Source organism: Akebia trifoliata, chromosome 8 (assembly GCF_017979445.1).
Source record: "Akebia trifoliata isolate Shusen 1 chromosome 8, ASM1797944v1, whole genome shotgun sequence".
NCBI classification, from domain to species: Eukaryota; Viridiplantae; Streptophyta; class Magnoliopsida; order Ranunculales; family Lardizabalaceae; genus Akebia; species Akebia trifoliata.
In genome coordinates this window covers 2,215,497-2,236,639 of record NC_141382.1, presented here as the reverse complement: position 1 = coordinate 2,236,639, position 21,143 = coordinate 2,215,497, and the positions used below count along the sequence as shown (strand labels likewise).

Below are 21,143 nucleotides of genomic sequence, written 5' to 3'. Positions count from 1 at the left end.
TTACTTTCGTTACTTTTAAGCTACTTTTATAAAAATGCTTTATGAGAAACAACTTTTGTTATTACTTTTAAACAATCTAAGCTTGTTTTGTAACATTGGTTAAAGAAGTACTTAATAGCATACTATCTAGTGGTGCAACTTGGTTTGGTTCAGTTTGGAACAAGTCGCAATTTGGTTCTTGGTTACGAAAATGGAGAACCAATCAATCTGGTTCGGTTCTAGGATCAAAGCTTGTATAGAATCGAACCCTTTAACAATAAATATGTATATGTATATAATAATTATTATGAATTATTGTATGAGTTAGGAAATAGATTAATGGTCTTTTATGGATAAATTAATGAATTTTTTATGAATAGATTAGTGATTTATTGTATGAAATTTTATGTTTATTATATATTTATTTTTTCATTAAAAAATATAATTTATAATTTATAGAATATTGACAACCCATAGAACTTAATCGAACCTAATCGACTTTAGTTCAGTTTGAATCCAATGGAATTTGGTTCGGTTTTGATTCTTACTTAGTGGAACAGATCTGTCGGTTCGGTTCCAAAACCGAACCAAGTTGCACCCTAGTTCTATGATCTTGCTATTCAAATTCTCTCTCTCTCTCTCGCTCTCTTTGTCTATATATATATATATATATATATATATGATTAATAATAATTCTAAATATGATTTTTTATACACGTTTACATCTAACATTTTATATTTAATGATACATCCAATTTATGCCTACATATATCAATTGACGTGAACTCGTTACATAATATTGCCAAACGTAAGGTTGGAAGTTGGAACCCATGATCTGATTATGACGGAAATTCTACATCCTGTGTACGCAATGAAAAACATTTTCCTTATTAACTTAGAAAGATTTTAAGCCTTGTTAAGGATTGTGTTTGCACAAATGGATTACCACAACAGCAATTCAACACCACAGCCCTTTAGATTCCATTGAAAAGCTCAGATTAAAAAAAGTTTTTTTTTTTTTCTTTGATCCGAGGTTTTGAAAATAGTTGGCTACCAAAGTTTCACATAACTCCAAAAATTAAAATTCAACGGTGAAAAATATTTTTTTTTCAAAATTCATAAAATTTTGTCGTCTACAACCCTAAAGCATCGGATTGTGCTTTTTATTTTTATTTTTATGCCACAAGGAATCCTTGCTAACTTAATGAGGCTAGTTGGACTAATAAGCGATACGTAGAAACAGTTACTCTCTTCTACTAAATACTCTTCTTTTTCAAAATTAATATATTTATTTCTAGTAAATTACCATAATTAACACAAAACACCCCCATTGATCACAGTGATTGGACAATATAAAGTCTAAATCATTACCAAATAGTAGACTCCTATTCTCCACATGTTCAATAAAAATAGTGTCATTATAATCTGATGCACCCATCACAGAACCGTAGATCATTTGCTTTGAGATACACAAGAAAAAGATTTATGATTCTGCGTATCCTCAGACAAATGATCTACGATTCTGTGATGGACGTATAAGAGGGCATATGTACGAGGGGGCATCAGAAAATCATTATTCATAAAAATAGAGCTTTATCTCTGTTCACAAGGTCACCCAAGCGGCCCTATAGCTGAATGGTCCAGATCAAGGGAGACCAGAGCTGGGCAAGATTAAGTTTGAATGCAATTCCCACAAAGCATCACCACATTAAAATCGACAAATATAACGGCTACAAGATTAGTCTGATATCATCGTCTACAACATCCCATAAACTAATGAAATAATTTTTTATTTTTTTGGGATATGCACCTAAATAACCAGCTTTGATCTATGTTTATAATAATTAGAATTCAAGCTTTTTACCATTTTTAAAGTTAGCTATTAATAAATATTTATATTTGAATAACTAAAAAAATTTCTTATTATATGATATACTAGTAGATGCTTTATCACAATCTTATTTTTTTCATATTTACCAAATATTTAAATCACTAAAAAGGATAAATTATTTTCCGTCAATAACACAAAACCCAATTGACTAGGTGAAGCTTTTATTAACTTGACAAACATTTTCAAAATATGGGATAAGTCAAATGTAAGTCAATTCACATTGACTACCTCGCCCCAAGTCATTTTGCTCTCAAACAAGTTCGAAACTGTACATCCACAAATGCAAGCAGAAGTTTCAATCCCATTATTCCTCTGAGAAAATGTACGACTCGTCACCACTCTCCACAGTAACCCCCTCCCTCCCCCTTTTTCAAATAGATAAAAATAGATTAATCATCTAAAGAACTTGTCCGCCTGAATTCTTACAAAGAGAACATGACTCCAGCAAGACTACACTTAGTCATACAAAGCTAAATATTTGAACAGGGAAAAATGTAAGAAGGGCCAAAAAAGTAACTTTATGAAGGCTAATTACCTGCAAAAATCCACAGCTGTTTGTGTGCGAAAACAATAAAAGCTGCTAATCCGACTCCAAGGAACTGTCGCAAAGGGCTAACTACATGGCATTTAGGGATCCCCAGCTCTTTATATAAATTTGATCTAACAATGGCTGGCCTCGAATAAAAATTTACATAAACTCAACTGCTATTTGACCAGCTTCCAAGAGTATGCGACACGTCCAATTATACCCAACATCTCCAAAACAATTTGAGCAGAGCTGTGCAGCGCAGATTTTACCTTTTTTTTTTTTTTTTTTTTTTTTACTAGAGCTGGAAAACAGTAGAGCAAAAAAATTGAATCAATCTTTCTCCATAACTCCAATGGGATTCTTCTTTTGATCGGCTTACTAAATAAAACCTATCTATGGCTTCTGTTTTGTGCTTCTTTGGTACAGTTAGTTTTTTTTTAAGTTAATGAGATGAGAAACAAGAAGGGCTGGGTTCTAAAGGGAATGCAAGTATGGATGATCAGTCTTCCTCGTCAACCAACGCAGCAAAGGAGAAGGGTTTGAATTTGTAGCCGTCACCGTGGTAGAACTTATTCTGGAATTCCACCCAATGGAGACGCAAGGCATGAAGAAAGGCACTCAGTGTCTCCATCATAAGTAATATGAAAGCAGTGGCAAAGGCAAAAACCACTAGTCCCACCAATCGTATGGCGAAGTTGTCAAACCTGTCACCATCATCTGTATCATTAACAATAGAGCAATACACCAGGGCTGAAATGTCCGTGAAAATCAACATGGATGGTTCGTGTAGATCAAGTGCATCATAAATTATTAATTAATTTATTTATATTGAATTAATAGAAGGTTAAGACAAGATATGGTTTCAAATAAGAATTTCTATATCTTTTTTCTTTCTTTTTTAAGTTTTAGCACTGTATTATATACGAGAACATTTTATAGGAGTTGATTTAGGTTATGGCATCTCCAACCACCTCAATCAAATAATATTAGATGATGCCCAGTAAACTACTTGCAAAATCCTTTGAGGGCATTCGGATTCCACAAACTTTCCTAAAATCCTAGGTTATCTTTTGGATTTTCAGGTTAAAAAACACAAAACCCAAAAATTTGTCGAAAGCCCTCAATTTCAATTGTTTGTCCTACAGAAGAACACGGTCATACGTCAATTAAGCTATAAAACTTAATGAGGTAATTAAAATTTATTTACTCAAATGATATTATCTTTAACAATTAATAGCAAATTTTCTCTCTTGTATCCACTTTCTAGTGTGAACCACCAAGGAATGTCTTGCATTCTCACGTTTTGGCTTGTTCAAATCACTTCACGAGTCCACAAGTTCCATTGATACCTACTTATAGTGATCTCAAAGTACCAGTGATAGTGACTTTTTTGTGTAAAGTAATTCACTCAGCGAAACTCCCTTTAGTCCTTCAGATTCTTGCCTCAATACATGTGAAATGCTATTCATCTTGCATATATTTCTCCACTCAATTGTTGTTACAATATTTCTCCATATCTGAATTAAACTTCCTTTATTGATTGCGGATTTAAACTATTCTTTTTGACTGAATAATTTGAACTAGTTCAATTTTAGGTTTCATGCATCAACTTAAAATATTAAAGCAGAAAATGGAAGAGAATGCAATAGAACAGAGTTATAAATTAGAACTCACCCCCAAGCAAGTAGTAAGACCTTTTCGTAAAAAACGGTCGACAACTCGGAGTGGGCCAAGCTGTTTTAGCAACAAGCAGCATGAGCCAAACTATAATAATTTAAACAAATCAAGTGAGAAGGGAAAAGGCGGACACAACATCACTATACCTTAGAGCCCAGAGCCGAAGATATGAAGCAGTATTTGAAACTGCACCTAGAACAAACTCAATTGAATGTATCATTTGATGCACGAAGACCTCACTAAAATTAAATTCCTCGTGGTGTTGCCGTGCAGAATCAGGTTCCATATCAAGATCCACCTCAGAGGTACCAAGCATCCCATATGTGCGACCTTGAAATCTCTATAAAACATTACCAAAAATAAAATTAGTAACTGGTTTCATAATTTTCCAAGCTCTTTGATCCATTTTCCTTCATTCATTTTAATGGTGAGAGGATGACTATTTGAAGATTTCTAAAATAAAATACATTTCTTCTGAAATCAGTGATGATGGTTTTTTAGGAATTCCTAAAATACAATAGAGCCAGGTAAAAACAATCACAACTTGACATTTAAGATGGCAGACATAACCAAATCCTAAATCGTAGTTGTTTAGAAACTATAAAATAATAGACATAAAGAACAGAAATAATATTAGTTGACCAACCAAAAATCATATGTAATTATTTAACTTTTTTTTTTTTTTTTTGAAATTAAATTTCATTGTTGTCAGTGCAAAAAACATTTGAAAGTAACAATCAAATATATAAATCGAGGAAACATTTAACTATCAACAATGATAAGATGAACATGTCAGAAAAAAAAAAAGAATAGAAGAGAGAACAATATAATTATGTTAGAAACTACAATAATAACAATCACTCTTTTCCATTTGAAATATTTTTCTTGGAATTATAGGATCAAAATGTATCCTAAAATGCACAAACACATTGCTTACGTTAACATCCATACAATCAATAATAAGAAAAAAAGGTTAGACTTGAGTTTAAAAGGAAGAATAAACATGAAGAAAAGAACATTTCATTCAGAAAATGCGAACTAGACTCAGAAAAGCCACATTAACTTCCTTTAAACATGATATCTAAAAGGTCAAAGGCGTGTTGCATAACATCCAATTTACCTCTGAATAAAGCTTCTTTTGAATGAAAGGTTTTGGAAAGAGCATCCAAGGAACAGCAACAAGAGCCAAAAGCAACAATAGGATCTGCACGAAGGATCTGGCATAAATTAAACAAACAAAACTACTAGAAACAAATAACAAAATCATAGTAATAAGAAGAATAAGACGTCTTGCCTGCAGTGGTTTCTGCCCCCAAAACAACTGATTCTCACCAAGATCATCAGTGGGACTCAAGAACATGTAAATCATCACGTGATAGAGGTCCGCTTTAGACCCTGTGCACCACTTGATGACAATGAGGAGTGCAAGATAGCCGAAAAGGCTATTAAGAAATATTATTTGTGGTATAAACTGATACCTACAAAGAAAAAAAAGAAAATCAATATGCTTGGTTGTAATGCCCTTACAACAAGATAGAGTGATTGATGCGGAAAGAGGGTGCATAACATACCTTATATCCAATGAGCTGCCAAAGAACCTAGCGTTGAAGTAACTCAATAAGATTCCTAAATTCATCTGAGTAATACCTAACAAAATAGACATCTTCATTTTGAGAGAGTTTAGGAATGGTAGCTCTGAACGACTTCCACGCCAGCTAGGATCCACACCAAAAGGGTAGGGCTCCCGGTATTTGATTAGACCGATTGTACGTGAATCACTAATCAACGCACAAGAAATCAAGCACACAATATCAAACATTAGAACAAACCTAAGATCAAAAAACTCGGATTATAACCCTACTAGTAATAGAAAAGAGTTGAATGAGCTCAACAGATTAAAAATGCATCAGCCCCAGATACAACAAGGTGAAAAAGGAAGCATGATGAAGTTGAGGTAAGTGATGTTAGGCCAGTAAACAACAGGATTGGAATTATATGTACAATAAAATGTATATGGTGGAAGAATTGAAAGAAAACTATGAGAAATCGATATTAGGATTACTAAAAGTCTCAGTATTAAAAATCGAGATTAGACACAATAGGACAAAGAATTTAAATCAACCTTGAAAAACTATAAAAATAAAAAATAAAAAAAATAAAAATTAAGAGTAAAGCAAAGGAATTTTTATTATTTTTAAAGAAAAAGCTCATTCTAGATCACATGATTTTCCAGGGATTCACAGGCATAATTGGGGCACCCCCTAGAAAGCTTGGAAATTTGTAGTAGTCTACTGAGCTATAAATCTAAATTCTCTATCTTGTTTTCTTAGGCTATTTCTAATAACTCTAGTTCTATTGGTGGAAGAGAGGAGAAAATGAAAAAATAGAAACAATAATGGAGAAATCCAGATGCTTCGAAGATTGTAAGGACATAAAGACTTGAGTACATGGAAATCCACAAAAATGACAATATTGCTCCAGTTATGCTCCCAAGGATATCAAAGCTCAGGCAAGAGACACGTAAGAGAGAAATAGTGAATTTGTAAGCAACATGGATCAGAAGAACACAACTGCAAGCAAGCATTCTCATTATCTCATATGAGGTCATACATCCTCTCACAAATAAAGTCAAGTTCATGACATAGAATAGCTGCCTTCTTTTTTTGAATGTATGTAAATATATTAGATAGGAAAAAAACGAAGGTTGAGAGAGCTACCTACAAAGGAGAAAAACAAGAAAGCAAAAAAAACAGACGACCTCGATCCTCCATCTTAGAAACAACTTCCCACCTAAACATGAAACCTTTAAAGAACAACCCTTTGAACACTCTACTCCAGAAAAACAACAACAATAACCTACAGGAGATATTGTCGTTTACCTAAAAATGTGACAAGGTATCGAACTCCACAAATAATCCTTCTCTAGAGATTGAAGAAGGGGTATGTGAAGCTTAAAACAGAAGATATGAAAGAAGGAAAGCTCCACTTAACATAAAAAAGGGGTAGGAAACCAAACAGACCGCACAAAAGAGCAATGAATGAGAAGGTGAACATTCACCATGCTCTTTGCACAAAGAGAAGAAATTCACAAAGGTGATGCCACAAGATATCAGGTGATGCAAAGTGAGGATTCTATCCAAATAAGCAGACCAAATAAATAAGAAAAGCTACACAAAACAGTCTCACCCGCTCACCCCCCCCCCCCAACACACACACACACACAAATGCACTTGACGCACTTCTCAACGTACAAGTCAAAAAACTGTCATTTGGAGCTTAATTTCTCTGGCAGGACAACAGGAGCAAGTTCAGCATATTTCTAGGTTTCTCATTCTTCCCACGACAGAAATCAAAATCCACCTAGACTGCTAGAGAAAAAAAATGATGGTAAGCAAATCAGAAGGCAGGAAATGAAATGAGACGGGAAGGTCTTTCACTAATGGTGGGAGACAGGACTACGATGCAGAACCAAAAGGAGTCAGCTCAGGCTAGATGCAAGGTAGTGCCTGCTACAGAGAAGTGTTATGCATCCAGACAAACCAAAAAGCCAGGTTACTTTTTCCCGCAACATACATTTTCCCTTTTCAGGGAAAGGACGTCAACAGAAAAGAAATCTGGGAATGTCCAAATGCTCGCCATACACACAAAAAAGACGATGAGGACAACTCTGAGAAATGATTTTTCATAAACATCAAGTCGCAGACACAGAAGATAAAACTAGCATGCCAATGTAGCAAAATAGAGTTTAACATAGTAAAAAAAATGAAAGATTTTGTTGAAATTGTTCGTTTGGAAATTTCCCGAAAGGTAATCATAGGTTCTTCTCTCCATCGGAACAATAGGACCATTATGCTCATTAGGCTCATTACTGAATTTGTTGAATAGATGAAATATAACCAAGGTACAATTTAAAACAGAAAGTTATGAACCTACAACTAAGCAATGAGATTTTGGTCTAAAATCTTGCGAGGCATTTTTGAAAATAAACACAATAAATACGTGGTTAGCAGCATCCCCCATGATCAGTCTCGGAACACAAAAAACACCCAAACTGTAGAGCAGATATTTTTTCAATTATAAGAAAGATACAGTAACTACTAAATCTCGACTGATCCACTACATTTTTACGTTAGTTGCAGAACACTAAAGCCATATCAATTCAACAGTTGCTTGCAAGTATTTTGTTGGAGCCAATACAACCAATGCACAGCACCCAGATGGCAGAAGTAAGAAAACTGTTTATGTTATGGGATAAAGAAAATAGAGGTAACTGCTGGTGAACATGATCACCATTAAAATGACATTTTCACTTTAAAGTCCATAAAGGAGAAGGGTTACTAGTATATATTAAGCATCAGATCAGTTTTGTTAGAATGCTGACATGTCGATAGTACAATATTTCATATACTAGATCCTCTATCTGAGAAACATAAAATATCTAGAAGTATACCTGCAAGTAGTATCCCGGCATCTGTAAGCAGTCTTGCCAAATATATGATAAGGTACAGAGAAGAACTCATTGTAAATCAAACCGCAATAGATAGAAAACACTGCCATTAACAGGATTACATAGCGCCCACCAAATGCCAGCTCCATGAAGCTGCCGAGTTTCTGACAAGAAAACAAAAAGATGTAAATCACAGGTGCTTACAGATGTTTTCCAGTTGCCTAATATTTTACTATAACTATTAATAATATATTTCACATTTATTAGATAGTAAACAAAAATACACTGATTAATTTTAGATTTCTTAATAATGAAAATATTCATAAAATATGAAAATGTAAAGAAATCTGCAGTTCCAGCATAACTCCTGCTGATATCAAACAAACTAATCTTCACTATCTCATGCTACATTTTGCATGTACTGGTAAAAGGCATGGTGTTAAAGTCACTTTATTTTGTTAAAAAGATAATAATATGGATAACTCCGCATGCAAGTTGGAATCAATATGGAGCAAAGCTTAGAAATGGAAACATGATAGTCATTTAAAGTAGCAGAAATGGAAGCATGATAGTCTGACATGATTCTAGTTCTAACTAAACAAAATATGACGTAAAAAAACACTGATAAACGTACATTCAAGTTGGAATCAATATGAAACAAAGCTTAGAAATGGAAGCATGATAGTCATTTAAAGTAGCAGAATTGGAAGTCAATGATATTTTGGTCACTAACCCTGCTTGTTGTGTGTTGGGGAATTTGGATGGAGCAGAGCGATAGGACTTTTCAAGGGAAGGAGCATTCATTGCAAGAGGTCATTATGCTCATAGTATGGCTGATATTTCTTTGGAGAAAAAAATTTCACAAAGGGGTTTTCTTTGAAGACTTTATGTTTAGATCGGAATTATTATGTTCTGATTGAGTGAGTTGTGGTTTTCTCCACCTTTTTTGTTTTTTTGTTTCTTTTGGTACACCTTTGTATGGTGGCTTGTTTGACCACTCACTTTTTGTATCTTTTCTGTTCAGTTTCAGTCTTATAAAATTTCACTTTTTGTGAAGTCCACGTCCACATGGCTTGATTAATACTGCTCCTTCTGCCTCGCTTTAATAGGTTTTCTGATTCTCCTGCCACGCTCACCCTCAACTAATAAGATTGACAGTGAAGGGCAGAGCCAGTTGCTTTAGCAAAAAGGAAAATCAGATAGAGGTCGGGCCATTTAATCTTTCTCTCGGAATGAGCTCTCTAGCACCTCAAATCATTCTTGATACGTGTGCATATATAACTTTTGTCCAATCGACTATACATCCACACCATGCTCTCCAACACCGTTCAACACTATCCAGTAAAATTATGCATCTTTGAACAATATCTAGAAATGTTTAACACAATAGAACGATTTGCAGGTTCAGACCTACAAAATGCAGATAAATTTATGGAAGCGGTATTTTAAATTAGAGCTGCAAATGAATGGGAAACCACTCAACTACCAAGGGATGACCTATATTCAGTTATGCACAACCCAATGGTCTTGCATCTTAACCAGCACAGTGAATTACTAACTATAAATTCAAGACGGTATAATCCATAGGATGGTGGAAATCAATAAAGATCCAAAATTTTAGTTGCAGCGTTTGTAAAAATACAGACAGCAATGCTTGGAGGCTATTTACATTTTGCATTAACAATTCAAGTCAAGATAACTATATCAATATCATGAACAAAAAATAATGATACGGTTATCTTGATATAATAAAGTTTTAAAATCTTGTTTCAAGCGAATATTTTTGTCCGGAGAAAAAACCAAAACGGTCTCGACCGAAACATTCCTGAAACATAGAATGTTTCAAGGTCAATGTTTCATTCAGGTTTCAGCTGAAACTGTAACGTCCTGTTGAAACATTCCAAAACAACATGAAATTATGAACCATGGATATAATAACATGTAAGACTGGCAGTTTAGACTACTAGCAGAAAACTAATCAATCTAGGGTAACTTGAACACATTTCATTCCACAGAAACAAGATACTAAACAGGTATTTTCTTCAAATATAAACTTTTTCTGACCCAATAGTATAAGAATCTGATATAAAAGAATACCTGAGAACCAAGTTTTCTCTCACGAGCTATAAGAATTAATGCCCCCAACAACAAGCATATTCCATGACCCCAGTCACCAAACATCACGGCAAAAAGAAATGGAAATGTAATAACAGTATAAACTGCCGGATTTGCTTCTTGGTATCTTGCAACACTGCAAAACAAAATTGCTGTGTCAATATTTTGAAAATTCATACTGATCCGAAACAAGGAAAGGTTCGAAACTAATTATTGAGTTCCATATATTGTAGATAACATCAACTTTGTTTGACATTTGTTGCAGCTAAAGCCTTTTGCTTGTGAATCACATCATTAATTATTAAAAGAGATGGGGCTTCTGTTTGCAAATTATTTATCTTTCCAGGATACATATAGATACTGTTAGTATGCCCAACATAAATAATAGCTATGTGGTATAAGTCGAATGACATACCCGTATGCATCAACGATTTCCTGAAATGCATTGGTGAAAGGGTTGGTTCTGAAATACGTGGGTGGTGAATCCACAGCATCCATCACATGAAATATTATCCCCACTTGTGTATTACTGTCAAGTGTTGCACGTTGCAATGCCTCCTGAATCTGTTGCATCACAAGATGTAGATCATTTTAGGCTGTCATTCTGCAAAAGCTTCAGTTAAGTATCACAAAAGTACTGGATTCCATTTTGTAATGTATTTGTCCATAGAGCAAAATTTATTGACTATTAATTAATCACAATAGAGTACCTGAGGTTTTGCAAATATTGGGCACCAGCCCTCACCAACAAGACATCTTTTTGTAACATCAAAATTGAGCATATTCAATGTATCATATACAGCTTTCTCCTTTCTTACCTAGAAAAAGATGGAAATTAGAAAGGAAACATTTAATATCAAGTTAAAGATGCAACATTCATTCACTGTTGAATACCATGTCCTGATTCGCAATTTCCAATAACTTATATCGTTGATTGCTGAGGTAAATTTTGGTTTTCAATGTCTTGCAGCTACTAGCTTATAATTAAACAGAGACATGATGAAGGTGGTAGCTTCGGGCAGCTTACCATAATTGTCCACTTCTGTAAGTGGAATCCAATTTCTGAAAGGGCTTTATTCCGATGACGGGTCCCAGCATCCAGAGTAGCTTCCAATTCAGAGAGACGTGATAAAACCTGTAAGAGAAATTTCAGAATTACTAAGAGAAGTTAATACACAATGATTATATATTGCAGAACAACGAAAAACACTAGATACATAAGCAATCTGCTGAAAAAACTTGCAAACAATTGTATATCTGCTCCTAAATGCTCTCATAAAAGAATTATAAGCATGTGACCTTTCAGACACACAGTGTTAATCCAATAAGTAAATCAGAACAAATTATATATTGGAGAGGAAATACAGACTCTGATGCACTAAACAAACACCTTCATTTAAAAAAAAAAAAGAGCATCTCTTGTGGCAGAATGGATTATATGATGCATAGGAAGATAAATAGTTGACCTCCTTAAGGGGAAGCATGCATACCTCTCGAGTTATTTGCCTCTGTTTGGTAATATCTTCAGGAACAGGGTAGCAATTTGCACCAAATGCCTCACAAATTTTCAGTATTTTTGTTTTTGCCTGCTCCCCTGAAAAGAAGACTACAAAGACTGTTTTTTCGACCTGATAGAAAACCGAAGGAATTGTCATAGTTACAATTAAGAATGCAATTGATACTATGAACAGCCACAAAGAGGTTGCAACTATTAGGAAGTTCATCAAATAAGTTCCAATTCCACAATAAATTCCATATAAAAGAAACAAAGCAGACCATTTCAGTTGTTACGGGATCCATGATATATTCATCAGCTGGTGCCTGATTAAAAAGCATATTGCCTCTTGTAGCTCGGAATAACATCCTCTCAAATCTTAGAGCTTTGGATTTTGATATAATCCCACTAATAAATCTCAAGCCAGCTTGGTTTGATGGCCCCGGTTGCATTTGCTGTAAAATGGGTCAGTTATAGTAAATAAAACCATAATTATAGGTTCCATAAAAATAATTATGCATGAGTAAGTTATAATAAATAAAACCATAATTATAAGTGGGATTATAAACAAAAAATACCTGCTCAAGCAATGACGCTCTCTCCACATAGTCATCAGTTGAATATACATTTTCATCTAATTCCCTATCCTCCGTAACTGCATGGCTCTTTGATGAAACAAGGAAGCCACCTGCCTGGAATAAAAAATATGAGAAGGCATAGAAACAATTGCACAAAAATTCATAAGAAAGTCTTATGCATGAGGAAGCACAAAAAAATTGTATTATAATCATTGTAAGATAAGATAGAGATGAATGATCCAGTACAATGCATGTAAGGTACTGAGAAAATTAGAGATGGCAATGCATTTCCAAAAGTGACTGACACGCATGGACAACTTGGATTGATATGGAATGGACAAAAAGATTAATTCTTAAGCTCACAAAAAATATAATAGGTGACACAAACTCAAGAGGAACACTATCTCTAGTTTTCAGTTACATACCTAACAGACATCCATAGAGACAACAGTTAATCATTATTGATGGATAATAGATGCTCCAAAAGCTACCATTTCCATATTTCAGCTATGCTATATGTAAGGAGGGAGATTGAGAACAACATTGTCCCTAGAGGTTGAGCTGGCGGGCCGAAGTACATACATGCTCCCACAGTGCTATATTTCTATTTTAGTGATGTATATTGATCACATTTGAAGAGATCATAAGACCATCTATTCTTTCTGGTCTAGTCATTTTGCACTTTTCAAAGTTGTCGTGTCAAAAACCTAATACCAATGTTGGTAATCACTACCGAGACACGGGCTTGGTCCCTGTTACAATTATTGAATTTACCCGACTCAATAATATCAATTTTGGGAACATCTAGTGCCAAAGAAACATAATGGCCAAGTCACTAATCCTTAAAATGGATTGTGCTATAAACTTTATCTGCTGGGCTTACAGGAACAGGAATCTTACCAAAGGTTCCTATTGTATCAATCTATCAATCCACCCGTATGATTCCTATGAAGATATCATCAAGGGGTGGGCGTAGGCAGACAATTTCAAGGTGTGTGTGTTTCTATGGACCCCAATGAATTTCTTGTGTGTGTGTGTGTCATGGTCACATGACCTCATCACATGCACCATTGATGTGTTTTGCAAGTTATGCATTAAAGATGGTTCAATAGGCAAGGTTGCAGTGCAAGGCTTTAAGTTTGTTCATCACCCCTGATAAAATAATATCATAGGCAAAAATGTTTCCAATGACTTGTGGAAGGTTTCCTCTCGATAATTGAACTAAATACGAGTAAATTATACGGGAGAAATGTAACAGCATCCTGGAAATATGTCACTAGATAATTATTATGCTGTGCTGAACCACACGATAAGAACATATTACCTTCTGCAGTACAAGTTTGAATTGCAGAAGCTCGGTGTAAGTTTGTCGCAGTTTCTCACTATTCGTGTTCATTTCAATAAGTTCTGTTTCATTCTCAGCAAGTTGTATCTGAAACCAAGATGATCAAAAATTAATAACATTGTTAGATTTCTGAACCAAGCAGTTATTAAAGAAGAAGATTAACTTATTGCTCTTACTATTACCTAGTAAGATGAAGCAATCAAGTTATGCATTGTGTACCAAGAAAAGAACATAAAAAATAAAACCATGAAGAAACACGGAATAATTTCTTGGCAGAAAGTAATTAGTAAAGTTCTACACCTCTAATTCTTCCAATTCAATATCAGGTTGCATGCCAGGACGAGCTGACAATGCTACACCAGCCTTGTTGATTTGGTCTTTGAAAAATCGCAGCTTCCGTGACATCTCTGCACATCGTTTCACCTATGGAATAGCTCCCAATAACCACAATAGCAGGAAGCATAATTTTAGATTTTTATTATGAAAGAAAACTCAGGAAAAGTTAATTAATGGTTTGAATACCAATATATGCATGCTATACATTTAATAACATTTTAACACTCTTAAAATTAGAGGAATGCATACTCAACAGAAAAAAGAAAGTTCCTAAACAGGAGGTCCCCCTGCTTTCCATCTAGACCATATATCAAAGTTTGTTAGCCATTTATGTCTCAAAAACAAAAGGTTATTAGCCACTCCAATTACCGTTCAGCAGGTACAACAACAACAACAACAACAACAAAAGAGAGAGTCGAAGCAGGTGCAACAACCCTATTATTAAGCAACAATGAAAGGCATGTTGAATGTTGTCTGCTTATCTATCTCCACTAGACTAGAAGATATATTAAATGGTAATATTGCTTGTATGTATATTTAGGTATCATTTTTCTTTTTGATTGGTAAGCCTGTTTTTAATGAGATCGGTAACTTTGTGATGGAAAGAATTGAACCCAAGCTCATGGTATCATCACCCATAGTCTCTACCAACTAAGCTAGCTGACACCTTCATATATTTGCATATCATCCTATGCCATACCATTCTTTATGTATGTTACGACTCCAATCAGATTCATGAACAAGAAAAAAAAAACACTAAAAGAAGTATCTAGTAAAAGGAGTGACAAAGTGTCAGGTTGGGCGAGGGTTGGTTTTTTACGTTGAATTCAACCTTAATTTAACCAAAAACGTACATCTGAGGACTCTGAAAGATGCTTACTATGCAGCTACATTTTAAATTTCATAGACTGGGTTGCCATAGCTCATCAGTCCATATTATTTCTAGGGAAGTTTTCATGTCGGACTTCCAACCATTAAAACAATTCTGGACAGTTCATACCTGATTAACAAATGTTCGTTGAAACGGGCTTTTATCAACATTTAACTGCCAGGAAACAAAATAGTTAGAAGTTGAAGATCAAATACAGTCAAGCATGAGAGTCCATGAACATGCGTACACACAGAGTGTATCAAATAGAAACCTAGTTTTAATGCCCTACAATTCTTTTATACTGTCCTCTTACATGTTCATACTTGTTCTCGAAACAAATTAACATGAAGTAGCAGCGGCGCTCCAAAATACTAACTAATTTCTCTCTACTAAACTAGATCTAGATCTACTAAACTACATTGTTCCACCGTCAATTACAATCAAGAACACGCATTTATGCTTTAAAAATAACAAATTATCTAATATCGACCAATAAAACAATTGAAATGCAGACACGAAACAACCGTGAACTTTGCTTATCGAATAATCTATATCAAATTACAATTAATCAGCAAAAGATCCGAATGAATGCAAATCTCAATCTCACACATAATAATTGAAACACATATAAGTTTAATTCGTATAAATTAACGGATTATAGGAGGAATTCAAATCCGAATGATATGAAATTTTAAACAGATCGGGTGTGATTCTTACATCTTTGAATTGGAGAAGACCGAGTTCTCCGAGGTATGCGATGGCTCTGTGAGCAGATTCGACTGGGATTATGAGCTGGACGAAGGTCATCCTCTCTGATCGCATGAGATCCATGGCGGGCAAGTTGTTGAAGAACTCCATTTTCCATAAACCAGAGCAGATTTTCTCTGTAAATGAGATGGATCTTCAGATCTGAAAAACTCTCTCTCTCTCTCTCTATTGTGTTGTCGATCTCGATGTCCCGATTTTGAGTCCTCGCTTTGCAAATTGCAACTACCATTTGACGAGGAAAATTCCCCAAATCCCTATCAAAGGCGAGGAGGCATCCTATACTCCCCGGAGTTGGATAGATACCAGATTCCGGACTTCATTTTTGAGCGCCACGTGGAAAATTCTATCGAGCACCACTTTGTTATGCTCTTCACCCAAACTAGTGCGTTTTCAGTGCGTGGACGTATACACTGAAACTATTTAGTTTCAACGGTGATTTCTAACCGTCGGATTGGCTTTTATCGTTTGTGGGTTGTTACCCAACATGAAGATATCTAAGACGAGCAGACATTGGGCTTTACTGCGATTCTCACATTTTTGACGTGGAGGTGCGGACATAACAGTATATTCTTTTTGGAAAATGCTGGAACGACACAAACGGAGATATAAAGGTGACAAAAATTTAAAAATGATGTAGTGGCACACACATAACCGTAGATGGTTTTTACTCATATCTCGAGTAAAATGAATCTATGGTAATTTGCATGACACTACATCATTTTATCACTTTTGTGTCACCCCAACACGACTGATTCTTTTTACTTCTATCTCGATGAAATAATCCATGGCTATCACTTCAACTCAATGAAAAACAAAAGCCCCCAATGATTTACCATCTAAGAATAATGATTTTTGATGCCCCTATCACAGAATCGTAGATCATTTGCCTCGGGATATGTAGAATCAAAAATATTTTTTTGAAGTATCTCAAGGCAAATGATCTACGATTCTATGATGGGACATAAGGGGGCGTCAGATTATCATGACTCTTAATCTAATGAAAGATGCTAAATCTAATGGCCAGGAGTTTCAATGGATCGGATTCAGATTAGATTGGTTGGGACCAAGCCAATCTTATTGGATAAAATCCATAGTCGATTTGATAAGTATTGGAATGGATCGAATTGGGTTGTACCAGATCCTGCTTTTAGAATCCAAACCCAACCTGATAATCAGATTGAATCAAACCTAGTTTAAATAAACTTCCTACACTAAACATATATATAATATGATGTATATATTTTCCCATATTTATTGGTCGAACCATATATCAAATTCAATGTTGAAATGATACATCAAACAACCCACCCATAAATCTTTGTGTACATTTATATGATGGAAATGATGTCCATGCGTCATCGTGTGAGTGTGCGACATGACATTTGACTGTAACTAAAGTGGGATAATTACTTATTCACTATAAAAGTTACCGCATATAAGGACTTAGAATACATGGTAGATCCACAAGATGACTATGATTCGATGTCCACTTCAGCTCACTGCATGGTTGTGTGGTCATCATTTGGTTGAGAAAGATATGAGGTAGGATTCACGGGACCTGAACCAAGAGGGGTGTACAAGACCAGGTGTTGAAGAGAGGGAGAGTGAAAGAGAGAGATGTGAAGACAAAGAAAGTATCCAAAAGGATACCCTTGTGGGATCCCTTCTCATCTAAGAGATTGCTTGAGTTTATAAATAGGGGCCTCTATTTTGTTGTTTTTTTTTAGGCAAAAGGTGTCACTCGAGGTGATAGATGGGTAGGTAAGATAAGTTGTTGTCCTAGTTTAACTCCTTATGTTTATATGCTTGTGTCAGCAGAGCAATCAACCCATGACAAATAAGTGCACCTGATCGTCTGTTAAAGGGGTTGATGGAATTCACAGGTATAGGAAGAAGTCCTGTCAAATATAGATTTTTTTTTCGACTATATTTCAATTGTTAATATGATATATAAGGATTGCTACTACAAGCAGAGCCCATCTAGCCTCCTTATTTTTGAGGAGGCTATCTGTCAAGATATGAGGTTGGACTCCTCTTATTAGGTCTACAAGAGGTTCAACTCTTTCGTGGCTAGAGGATCAATCCTTTTGGGGTTTCCTTAACTTTACTTGTCACAAGCTTCAGGAATGCTGACACTTTTATCTCAAAGCATAGAGCTCAAGTATTAAGCGTTTGTCCATCTTGACATCCTCAGATTTCTTACTTAAGGCCTACCAAACCCTGGTATTGAATACTCCCCCTAGCTTTGGTCTAAGTCTCGTGGTCTAAGATGTTAATTATAGTAGGTTCCATTCGAAGCTTGGCGAAAGAGTTGTTGATGTAGAATGCTAGCCGTCGGGCTAATAAAGTCACAACATGGTTCTGACACAACAGTCAACTGATCACCAACGGATGGCTCCATCAACATGTGAATGTAAAAAGTTGCAAATGGATTCAAAAGGATCACTACTGGTGTTGGTGTTGGCATCATTGATGGTGGCGCCACTGGTATTGTTGCTGGCTCTGGCACCACTAGTATTGGTGTCAACGCCACTTTTGATGGTGTTAGCGCCCCTAATACTATTGTTGACGTTGGCACCATTGGTGTTGGTACCAACGGCACTGTTGTTGGAGCCACTAACATTGGTGTTGGCGCTAGCGTATGTGCTTGACAACCATGTTTGAGTGCCATGTTGGCATCCGCATATCCCAAAAGATGTACTCGAGATTCGTGTTGGTACTTGTGCATAATGCCTATCAATATTACTCTTTTTGTGGAATTACAAGATGCTTACACCTTTTTTAAACTTCCGATTTAAAAAATTGTTCTTACAATTTGTCCCTTGGTAGCCTTTAAGAGGGAAAAAACTTTAAGATAAGGTAGTATAACATTCGAAAAAATCCATGGTTAATGTGTGACCTAAGGGCACATGGTTAGATGCATTAAATACACCTAAAAAATAATCATTTGAGAGTATTTGGGGTAGGGAGGAAAGTCGATGGTATTTTAGGTAAGTTTTTTTTGTGTGGTGTATTTAATACATATACGTATGCCCATTGGGAGCACGTTAACAAATAACAACACCCAATTTTAAAATAGGACCTTTGTAGCCTCAAGCCTTCGGTTCTCGATTGAGGCTCTTCATCAACATGACTGTTGGTATTTGAAGAAAAATTTAGATTTCCTTCAGATCAATTCCTAGGGATACATTTTTCTTGGGAATCCTTAACATCGCAACAATCATGTTGATGGAGAGACTCAACCGCTTGATCAACATGACCATTGGATGTTAAGGATTTATAAGAAAAATATATCTCGAGGAAAATAGTTTTTTACCTTCACCTGAAATCCTACCAATGGTTGAATTTCATTTTCCAATGAGACATGTACACACCTTATCCCATGGGAAATGGAAGGAGTCCCCCTAGCCTTACTAAGTTAGTAAGGATTTCACCCTTATTGGGGGTCCTTGGGCTCACCTCTTTAAATCCAAAAAGATTATCCGATGCTTCAAGGTTGCAGAGGAAGCAATTCGATAAATTTTGAAAGAAAAAAAAAAAAAAAAATTCACCATTGAATTCATTTTCCAATTTTGGGAGTTATGTGGAAGTTTGATAGCCATCTATTTTCAAAACCTTGGTTTATTTTTTGATTTTTGAATTTTTTTTTTAAAGGGGGGGGGGGTGAGTTTTTCGATGAAACTTAGAAGGATGTGGTGTTATATTTCTGTCGTAGTATCAAGGAAGAGTCTTTCACAATGAAATTCCACCTCCAAAATCAACCCTAACCTCTCCCCCTCCCCCTCCCTCATTCTTCTTACTTCCCTTACGTCGTACACCACCCAGTCACTCACCATCCATCGCCCCCCTTCTTATCCCTCTGTCATTTCTATTCACTTGCTCTACCCATTGTCCTCATCTACTACATTCCACCTTCCCCCTTCTTGCATCACCCTCATTTTCTCTCCCCCCGTCCTTCTTGCTATTTCATCCCTTCTCCTTATCCTCTCATATTTTTTCTTAATTTTTTTCAAGTGCAATCAAATGGTAGATTCCATGTTTTTCACATTACTCATTGGCCACACTTCAACCTATACAATAAAACATAAAGGTGGACCTCACTCCATTTGCACTCTATAAAGAAGGTTGGGATGTAATTTTATTACAGATCCCGATGATAATTTTTAATTTTATTGTATTTCATATTCTCAAGATAACCTTTGACTTTACCATTGTTTTTTTTTTTTCTCACCCCTTTCTTAACAAGAGTAGGGATCCATAAGGGTGTCCTGTTCCTAACCAAGGTCAGGTAATAACTGATTTTATGCCACATGGCATTTTGGGGATCCATTGATTGTATGGATACGTGGCCCATCCCTTGGTGAATTTACATACAAAAAACCATAGTGTTTGATAACTTGTATCCATTAGATCTAAGATATCGAGAAAGAGTTAAAATCCAACGATTATAAATCATTCTCAAGATAATGCAATTATCAATGGATGCATATCACCAATCAAACTGATCTTTTGTGTGTAGATTCACCAAGGGATGGACTATATATATTCATACAGTCAGTATATCACAAAAAATGCCATGTGGCATAAAAAGGGGTGGCACTTGACCTTAGTTAGGAATGGGATACTGTTATGGATCTCATACTCTTTTAATAATACTCTCTAACTTTATATTGCCTTTCCTATTCTACTCCAAACTCCATGTTTTTCAATAATTATGAATATTATGAAATTTGATTTTCCATGAATCAAACACTCCTTGAATATTTTTTCTTCCTAAATATGCCTAAGAAATCAATATCAATACTTACAAAACTGGTGTTGATGGATAGGAAATACACGTTTCATGACTAGTCTCAATTGTGGTCAGCGATTAAGGAATAGCATCTTCATCGTCATTTTCCTACAACGCAGTCAGTCCACCACCATGAATGTTCATTAAGCATTAATCAAAGGATGCTATTTGCACCTACCCATTTTGCTCAGTACACCCATTTTTTTTTACACACCCACCCCAAAACGAGTCACTGTCCAGTACGGTGTCCCGTTCCTAAACATAAGAACGGTGTCAACGTGGCACGCTATGGTTGGATAGTAAATTAGTTGGCTGAGTGC

The 21,143-nt window shown here is 35.4% G+C and overlaps 1 protein-coding gene across 1 annotated transcript; it reads right to left on the bottom strand.

Moving 5' to 3' along the window:
• Positions 1-1,999: 1,999 nt before the first annotated feature.
• On the bottom strand, positions 2,000-16,349 carry LOC147395392 (V-type proton ATPase subunit a1-like). Its single transcript, XM_086450281.1, has 18 exons — positions 15,981-16,349; positions 15,393-15,437; positions 14,357-14,479; positions 14,036-14,143; positions 12,712-12,825; positions 12,415-12,588; positions 12,129-12,266; positions 11,666-11,773; positions 11,349-11,456; positions 11,054-11,202; positions 10,621-10,774; positions 8,527-8,687; positions 5,648-5,854; positions 5,371-5,554; positions 5,197-5,280; positions 4,223-4,416; positions 4,074-4,133; positions 2,000-3,103 (listed from the first exon to the last, which is right to left on the bottom strand). The coding sequence occupies exons 1-18, from the start codon at positions 16,119-16,121 to the stop codon at positions 2,899-2,901; spliced, it is 2,457 nt and encodes an 818-aa protein (XP_086306407.1). The 5' UTR covers positions 16,122-16,349; the 3' UTR covers positions 2,000-2,898.
• Positions 16,350-21,143: the final 4,794 nt, after the last annotated feature.